The sequence below is a fragment of the Gossypium hirsutum genome, chromosome D08 (genome assembly GCF_007990345.1).
Source record: "Gossypium hirsutum isolate 1008001.06 chromosome D08, Gossypium_hirsutum_v2.1, whole genome shotgun sequence".
NCBI lineage: Eukaryota > Viridiplantae > Streptophyta > Magnoliopsida > Malvales > Malvaceae > Gossypium > Gossypium hirsutum.
Window position 1 is genome coordinate 2,191,658 of NC_053444.1, and position 9,682 is coordinate 2,201,339.

At 27.6% G+C, this 9,682-nt stretch overlaps 2 protein-coding genes across 2 annotated transcripts; both read right to left on the bottom strand.

The window, feature by feature from the left end:
- Positions 1-1,390: 1,390 nt before the first annotated feature.
- LOC107919748 (defensin-like protein 183) lies at positions 1,391-3,019 on the bottom strand. Its single transcript, XM_016849127.2, has 2 exons — positions 2,918-3,019; positions 1,391-1,821 (listed from the first exon to the last, which is right to left on the bottom strand). The coding sequence occupies exons 1-2, from the start codon at positions 2,976-2,978 to the stop codon at positions 1,472-1,474; spliced, it is 411 nt and encodes a 136-aa protein (XP_016704616.1). The 5' UTR covers positions 2,979-3,019; the 3' UTR covers positions 1,391-1,471.
- A 4,406-nt stretch (positions 3,020-7,425) lies between these two features.
- Positions 7,426-9,445, bottom strand: LOC107919725 (defensin-like protein 181). The gene is made up of 2 exons (XM_016849110.2): positions 9,316-9,445; positions 7,426-7,855 (listed from the first exon to the last, which is right to left on the bottom strand). The coding sequence occupies exons 1-2, from the start codon at positions 9,368-9,370 to the stop codon at positions 7,491-7,493; spliced, it is 420 nt and encodes a 139-aa protein (XP_016704599.1). The 5' UTR covers positions 9,371-9,445; the 3' UTR covers positions 7,426-7,490.
- Between the last annotated feature and the right edge of the window lie 237 nt (positions 9,446-9,682).

A 9,682-nucleotide genomic window follows, 5' to 3' on the forward strand; every position in this document is an offset into this window, starting at 1 on the left:
AACTAACATCGTACATGAGGTTGGAGATTTTATTAATTTGGCTAAATCTATTTTATATCGAATTACTATTTTATATTTTGTTTAATTGTCAATTAATTCTTATTTACTATTTTTTTCATCAGTTTAAACCCCTCTTTATTTAATTTCGCAGGTTTGCACAAGTCTTGGACACGACATTGCCTATTACAATTTTGGTTGATAGACATTTTAATTTTAATTAGTACAATATTTGTTGGATTCAACTAAACGTGTTCATGAGCCGGGTTTAAGCATGATATTAACACACTTTATGCATTCCCTACCCTGGCTCGACTCGAAATATGAGCCTAATTTTTATTCAAGTCTACCTATATTTGTGAATAACTAACCCAAACCTATTTTAGGCATGCCCATATTATTTTTTTGAATTTTAAAAAATATTTATATTATTTTTAATTTTATACGTAGGCATTTTAACTTTTGTTAATGTTTATATTATAGTATTATATATTACTATAGATTTAGTGTTTATGTGTTATAAATTATATTATATATATAAATAACATAATATGATATATTAAAAACATAAAAAATGAGCTAGATCGAGTTGGGTTTGGGCCTTGAATATTCGAGCTTGAGTCTAACCCATATTTTAAATGAGCCTAATATTTCTACCCAAACTCTCCCAAATTTCGGACTTGATTGGTAACCCAACCCATGAATAAGTCTAAATTCAACCATGCTTCCTACTGCTCATTTTAGATGTCATGACAATGTGACAAGGATCTAAGTTTAGGGATAAGAAATTGAAGAAACCGACTATCACTTAAGAACTAACCTAAGAAGTCTAGTTAACTTGAATCTTTAATCGAAAAAATTAAAAAAATAATTGGTAAGAAGAAGAAGCTAATTACAATTAGCCATAACAACCCTTAACAATGTTTACCAACATTTTCTTGTCGTAATCCAATAGCAATTTGTTTGGGTGGACCTTCGTAAATATGCAATTCAAGTGGGTCATGTTCGCCTAAAGCTGTCATATTGTCCGCAACCATATTAGCTGAACGTGGAACGTACAATACCTTAATATTCCAATCCCTTTTTATATGTTGCCTGATAATTTGCACCAAACTCGACCTGACTCCCTTTGCTTGCCCATTAAGTGTATTAACCGCAGTCAAACTCGGACTCTCCACCAACATTTGTTTAATCCCTCTCCTCCATGTTATATCTAGACAATCCATAATAGCCCCTAGTTCCGCATCAAATACAGAACATATGCCTATGTTTCTACTGTAACCAGTGATCCATTTGCCTCGGTCAATCTTGAATCAATTAGACTTTTATTTTAATTCGTATAATAATTGATTTTTAAATCTTCATTCATAATCATTTATTTAACTTGATAAATGAAAAATAAATAAACATTTTTTTTATTTCATTATAAATAGTCAATGCAAAGGACTGGTAAATATGCATTGCTCTCTAACAATTAATAGCAAATACATTCATTTGTACTAGGTAAACCAATTATGTTCAAGCACATCCCAGTCCCCTCTAGAGTCCGTGGGTATTTAAATGCACATTTAAACCGGCAACAAATATCATTGCATTTCACACTACATGGTCCAATTCCAACACTGCATTTTTTATTTTCCGGCCTCGACTTTCCGTTTCCGTCGGTGTTGCTACCGCATTCATACAAGCATTTGCATGTTCCGACTTCATTTGGTGATAGTTTCTCACATTTTCCTTTCCCATTCTTTGAAGCTTCACATGTTGAATCGCACTTGTCATCGCAAATCCCTAGTTCCGCTTCACATTGTGCACCATTCACTTTTGCTATTTTCACAAAGAAAAAAAAATATTATAGAGCTGTGTTTGGGATTTTGGATTTAATTGTTTAATAAAACATTTGTGAACTTTGTTAAAATAGATGTTGATAATGGTAATAGGATGATTGCAAAAATAAAGAAAAATAAGAAAACACAGATTTTACGTAGAAACCCTTTTGGGAAAAAAACCGTAGAGGAGAAAAAATTCATTAATGTTGAAAAACGAATGAGACAAGAGAAGTTTCGACTACATTTATTTAAATATCGAAAAACATTATTCTAATTAATGTCAAATAGAAGAAAAATAGTTCTATACGGATTTTACTTGTACTGCATGGTCTTTATCAACGATTTAAGTCACACAACTCTAACAAACTTAATACTTATGACGTCTTTCGAATTCACATATTTTTGGAAGCGAATTTGAAATACGTATAAAAATTTAGAAATTTAAAATCTATATTTTTACAACTTTTAAATATATAATCACACATAGAATACAAATTTGGTCATCAATTGAATCAAATTTGATCCTTGGGTTTTAAGAGTTTTTATAAAAATATTAAAAGATAAAAATATCATTATAATAATACTCATTACTTCTCTTAAAAATTAGTTTTAAACTCATTTTTCAACCAAATTGATATTGATTAACTTGTGAAATTAAGTCAATTAAAAATATTATAATAATAAATATATATATATTTGAGTCTACCATGGTTTCATGGCCACTGAATGGTTGAAAACATTAGGACTTGATTTGGAACAAAAAAAAACTTTTAAGGATTAAATTAAAAAAATTAATGTACTTTAAGGATTAAATGATGCATTAAACCTTATTTTATATCTAATATATATACATTCCATTCTAAAAGAGAAGTAATTTAGCGTCTAAAGGGAAACACACCCTTTGGATGGGTAGTGATTGTGTCGTGGTAGAATATTTTACCTCACAGTTATAGTAATTAATCTTATAGTTATTGTTATTTTTAACTTTATTAGAAGGAAATGCACCGCGCATTCAAAATCAACTTTCAAATAGATTTATTTAAAAAAAAGGCAGATAAATATAAAAATGCAAATTAAAGTGGAAAAGATAATACCTGAGGTGGTGAGTATGAGAAGAATGGCAAAAATATAAAATAGAAGGGAGAATTTAATCATTTTTTAAAGAATTTTCATTTATTTTGTTTTGGTTTTGATTTGGAAAAAAAATGGTACAATATCTTTTTATATATGAAAAAAAATGTGGTCTAATGTGAGAAATTAATATTGAATAATCTTTATTTAGCATAATAATAATTAAAATGAGGCATACTTTTTGTCAAATTAATTAGGAGCATTTAATTTTGGATTTTACGATGAGATTTTTTATTCTGAATATTAATTGTAACTTACTTTTTTAAGTTAATTCGTATATATACTTCATCATGAGTCGGATTGAGTTGATAAAGAATTTTAGCCCCGTTTTTTAGGTTTAGGTTTGGTTTAGTTCAGGAAATGGGCTTAAAATTATGCCCAATCCTAATCCATATTAACAATGCAAAACTCGAACCTGATCGTAATAATTTTTTAAATTATTTTTATATAAAAATAAATTTTAAAAATATAATACATCAAATACACTAAAAACATTAAAATAAATATTTTCCAATGAATAGAAAATACAAAAAAAAAGTATAGCCATGTTATTTGGGTCGGTCCGGAGCTAAAAAATTATGCTTGAAGCCTGACTCGTTTAGTAAACAAGCTTTATTCTTATGTCTAAACCCATATTTCGGTCTTATATTTTTGCCGAAACCTTTTCACTTTTCAGGCTGGCCTTCAATTCTGGGTAAGTGACCCGACCCATGATCATATCTAATGAGAGACAATAAATTTTTTTAATTAACTTTCAAATCCCTTAACATAATGTTTATCCTGATTTTTTAAGCTGTGAAATTTTAACTTATATTTAAAAAATTAAACCGCATGACATGTGTTAACACAATAAATCTGGCATAATAAGATATTTTTGGAGAGAGAATAACTATCTTATTTTCTAATTAATGAAAAATTACCCTGTTTCTTTAAATAATTTTTATTTTACAATATTTTTAGAAGAAAAACTCCAAAATATTTACGGCCTTGGACTACTAATGCGAGAAAATCACTCCACTGTACAATAATAGATGGAAATAATGGTAAAGCACGTGTAACAGGATTCAAATTATAATTTATATTGTCTATTAATAAAATAAGTAAATTAATCTTTGTACACTAGATCGAAGAGTAAATTATTCATTCTATTAAAAATTTAGTCTATTTCTATTATTAAGTGCTAATGTGGCTAACAGAGCAATCAGATATTAACAAATCGCGTGCCACATGTACCTCATGTTGAAATGGAGAAACTAATTCAAGCAAAATGCATAGAATTTTTAACGGATAGTGCAATGAATGTAACTTTTTATGTGGATGGATTAATTTGAGCAACTAGACAGTGATACATCATCACTCAACAATAGAAATCAATGGATTTTTTAACAAAATGACTTGTTTGCTCCTTCATCTAACATATAATGACTAATTTACCTATTTTTTGAGTAAAGGTGACAATATGCAACTCAACTCCTGATACAATGACTTACATTGTATTTTTATTTTCATTTATCTAAGCTACATGACAATGAATAAGAATCTATGTAACACCCCATTACCTGAAATGATCACCAGGTTCAAGTTATGAGATGTCACATTCTTTGTCGGAGCAACTTATGTTAAATTCACAATAAAATAATAATTACAAATCATCATAACAAACAAAGAACAACATTACATACATTTAATATCATATACAACCTTCTTCGGGCTTTATATGAGCAAACAAATGCTCTAAAATTTACTCGAAATCGAATAAGAACTATTTTGTAAAAGTTTCACGTCACAACAATGGATTTTCACGTCGCGCCGTGACCTAGAGTTCAAGCTTGTCACGACATGACATACTGTTTTGGCAAAAAAATGTAACAATTGGTACCTAATGCCAAGCCAGCATTTTATTCCCTCAATTCATGCCTAAGTCAAACATTTTTACCTACAATAAACACTTCAAAAACACAACTCAAACATGCACAGATGATCACATTCATCCTCCTAACAGCTACAGCTTCAGACACTCATCAAACATACCATCTTTACCTATCAAGAACCACAAATCAAATACTAACCACATATTAACATGATACATACCAAAAGCGTATCCAAAACACATACAAACAACCATATGCATCCTCGCTACCAATATCAACATTTCATAATTCATTTAACCAACATTCTTTACCAATAATACATGATAAACCTTAACCAACTATTAGATTGTCCAAAGCAATTCATATCCCTAAAGGTACCATTTCACATACATTATAAGCATTCCAACCATGATCACAACATGCCATTATCAACAAAGCATTAACCAATTATACCACATTTCCATACCAAACTTGCATATACCCAAATATACACATTTATCAATTTCCAATTCAGCCATTCCAAACATAGCAAAATACAAAAGGACTCTACTAGTTATGCGCCATTTAACTAACAAAGGAAATTCACCAACTTCATTGAATTTGGGATTCTATCTGGATGTTGAAGTTGATGCTCAGGATCTCGTATTTAACCTAACCTGCGCACAGAAAATAAAATCGTACACTGAGTAATAAACTCAGTGGTATTTCTACAATTCAAATATCAAATGCAAGTTAAGCTAATGTATGCAATTCAATACTCATGTCATCTTATAAAATGCAAAACATATTGTTAAATGTACCAATCCTGCCATATGGTTCAATTTAACATGTTCAACAGATTAAGTTAGGAGCAACAGTAATAGTGTATCATATTTCGAAATCGAATCAATTGATTTGTCGAAACTCATATCAATCTTTGGGGTTTATAATCCAATTCACATAGTATTTCACAATAGTAGTTCATTTCAAATATCATTTTCAAATTTTACATTTTAAGTCCCTATTACCCTAAATCAGACTTGAATGGATATGCGGGTCTAACCAATACACCAGTTTGACACCCAATGCCTTATCAGACAATTTTGAAGTAAATAGATTGTGCCTAGTGCTCATCTGTATAATCGAAGTAAAATTTGTGCCAACACTCATTGACACGTAGTCAAAGTAACTCGTACTCGATCTATCCTATGGTATGCCAATTATATTCGACTCTACCCGAATAGTTAGTAGGGTAATAATTATTCAATTTCTATGCATCATAACATGAATCAATAAAATTCAAATTCACACTTTCATCAATTTGCACTAATTTTAATTTAGTCCTCCATCTCTAAAACCAATCATTTTCATTCCAATTCAATCCAACTAATCAATCTCAACTTACATCAATATGTTACCATGCTATACAATACAAATTTGCAAAAATTTAAGTGATTCTAATTGTAGAAATACAAATCTAAACTTTGAGCTATTCATCGACAACTTTAACTTTTCATTTTCCTCTCGAGGAATTCAAGTCAACGTTGGTTATGGGTTAACATAAACATACAAAACCATCAATAATCAACCAAATTCACAATTAATTGTTATTTACAATTTTATTATTTTATCCAATTTAGTTTTTAAAACCGGTACTAACATAACTTTCAATTTAAAACTCCAAATTGAAATTTGATTTCACTATTTTCTATTATGGACCTCTTATTTCTTATTTCTATAGTTAATTTTATAATTTATCCAGTTTGGTCCCTAGTGTATGAAACTATCAATTAAGCATTACAATTTAGTCTTTTTTTTACATCTGAGCTTAAAATCTATCAATTTAACACCTAAAAGTTTCAATTCTCAACAAAGACAACTTTCAAAAATTTAAAAGTTTTACAAATTGATACACAGAATACCTAGATTAAGCTCTCATGATCTCAAAAAACATAAAAAAATTGTAAGAAAAAGACTAAATTGCACTAGCCAAATTTTTATCAAAAGCTTTGAAACCCTCCTTCAATGGCGTCCAAGGTTTCTTCTTCTTCAATTTCGGTTGGAAAAGATGATAGCCTCTTTCCTTCCACTAAAAATTATAAATATACATAGATTAATTTAGGTTTTTAACTTAATTAATTATGATTATCTTTAATTAATCAATGTTTTTACCCTTTAAGCTTAATGATATTATATTGTCCACTAACTTATGTTTATTTACTGTCTACTTACTATTTTGCATCTTTGGTTAATTGCTATTTAAATCCTCAATCTATTTTCTAATTAAAAATCTATAGCGATTAGACTTTACAATTTAGTACCTGAACACTAATTAACCGCAATTTCGACTAAATTACTTATAAAAAATTTAATCCACCTACAACATAAGTCCATAAATAGTTATGAGCTCAATTTACAAAAACGGAATCCCGAAATCACATTTTTTGGTACCACTAACTTTTAGGTCGTTACAATCTAAGATTTAAATATTATACAAAAAAAATTGAACTATGTATATTTAGTTCATTTTTTTGTTCGTATAATAGCTTAATCTTAAATTCTCATTCATTTTCATTTAGCTTAGATAAATAAAAATAAATAAATCATTTTTTTACGAATAATTCATTGAACACTTTTCTTTATTTCATTATAAATAGACTGCATACAAATGGTAAATATGTCATGTTTAATGACAATGATAATAGCAAACACAATTATACACACTTGGTGTACCAATATCACCAATGCAAGTGCCATACCCATCTTTGAACCTTTTTACGCAATTATGGTTACAACAATCATCATTGCAAAACACACCGCATCGTCCAATTCCCATGCTACATTCTTGATTTTCATGCTCTTCTGTATTGTCATCATTGTCGTTGTTGTTACCATTGCCACTACATTCATACAAGCATTTGCATGTTCTGATACCATTTAGTGATGATTTCACACATATTCCTTTCCCATTCTTTGATGCTTCACATCTTGAACTACAATTTTCATCACAAATCCCCATTTCTTCTTCACATTGTGCACCATTCACTTTGGCTATTTTTACAATAGTAAAAATAAAATTATTATAAGGACACATTCAAAACTTTTTATTTTAGAATATAGTGTAAAACTGTGCAATAAAACACGTATAAATGTAACATTTATGACATTTTTCAAATTCAGATTCTTGGAAGCATTTTTATTGTGAATTTGATATACATATAAATATTTATGAACTCAAAATCTATGCACTTGTACTTTTCAAATATTATATATATATCATTACAATGCTATATCTAACAACGGAAATAAATTATAGGACCTTGTTTTAAATTATTCTTAGAGTTAATTGCACTAGACATCTCCAAACTATGACACTTATACTAATTGGTCCCTAAACTTCAAAACATCTAATCACTTCCCCAAACTATCGGTGTTATATCAATCAAGTTCTTTTATTATAAAAACCATTAATTTAATCATTAAATGATGCGCCATATCTTATATAGTTAAATTTAAAATGAAATTTTTAAGGAAATATATTTTTGTCACATAACTTTTAAAAGTAAAAATTAAAATAATACAAACTGAAAAAAAAAGAGTGAACGATAAAACTTCTATAAAAGTTTTGGGAACCTCAAAATATATATATTTTTTAAATCTATTTTTACAATATTCATATAAAAATTTAATTTTAAAGCATGTCATGTAAGATCTGATGTGTCATTTAACAGTTTTAGTAACAAGAGGACCTAATTGATATAACCTCGACAGTTTAAGGGTGTAATTAGAATGAGGGTCATAATTTGGGGGTGTTTGGTGCAATTAACTCATAGTTTTATTGTTACTGTTTTTTATAGGGATAAATGCAAAATTTATACATAAACTTTGATATAATTTACAATGTTATACATCAACTTTAATTTGGTGCATTTTATACTTCAAACTTTAATTTTAGTTCATTTTCACATTGCAAAATTTTATAATAAAATTATTTTTTATCATTAATTATAATTATTTTTCATAAATTAATTAATTTATTAGTGCTCAACTTTATAATAAAACATTTACACATCTATTTCTTATAACCATTTTAATATAATATTTCAAATATAATCTTTTTCAATTTATTTTAACAATTCACACCTCTATTTATTATAATTATTTTAATATAAAATTTCCAACCTTAATAATAAAACATACATTTTATATGCTACTAATATGTATTATCGATTTTTTATGTTAATATTAAAATTACATTTTTATTTATGCATGGTAAAGATATGCAAAATAGTATATACATATTCAAGGTTATTACAATTTGATCCCTAATCACTAGAACTAAAAGGTTGAATCATAACTATTTTATATATAATCTTCACATTTCATTGTTAGAATTTATATAAGAAATGAAATCTAAATCTAAATTTTTAATTAAGATGTTTAAAAAAGTTAATAGAGAATTAAATTTAAAAATTAAATAAAAATGCATAGTTAAAGTAGAAAAATAGTACCTGAAGTGAATACTAGGAGGGCCAAAATGAAAAATACTTTGAAGAGTGTAATCATTTTCCTAGAAATTTCAATTTTCTTTTCTAGAATTTTATTGTTTTGAAAATTTTGGGTGGAGGATCTGTTTATATATGCAAGAAATACTGTGGACCAATTTAAGAAATATATTTTTTATTTGGTATCTATTATTTTTGGTAAATTTTATCTAGCCTTGTTGTCAAATAGGACAAGGAGCATTTAATATTAACCATGTATATTAATGTAAAATGAGTGGTAATAAATTTGTATTTTAATATTATTAAATACATATTTAATTTTTAGATTTATAATTTATAATAATTTTATTTAAAGATGATATAAAAATATGAA

Bases quoted from the DNA above. Each gene is read 5' to 3' on its own strand.
- LOC107919725 (XM_016849110.2), bottom strand. From the start codon at position 9,370: ATGATTACACTCTTCAAAGTATTTTTCATTTTGGCCCTCCTAGTATTC. The intron at 7,856-9,315 runs GTACTATTTTTC...TTGTAAAAATAG, and splicing joins CCTCCTAGTATTCACTTCAG to CCAAAGTGAATGGTGCACAA.
- LOC107919748 (XM_016849127.2), bottom strand. From the start codon at position 2,978: ATGATTAAATTCTCCCTTCTATTTTATATTTTTGCCATTCTTCTCATA. The intron at 1,822-2,917 runs GTATTATCTTTT...TTGTGAAAATAG, and splicing joins TCTCATACTCACCACCTCAG to CAAAAGTGAATGGTGCACAA.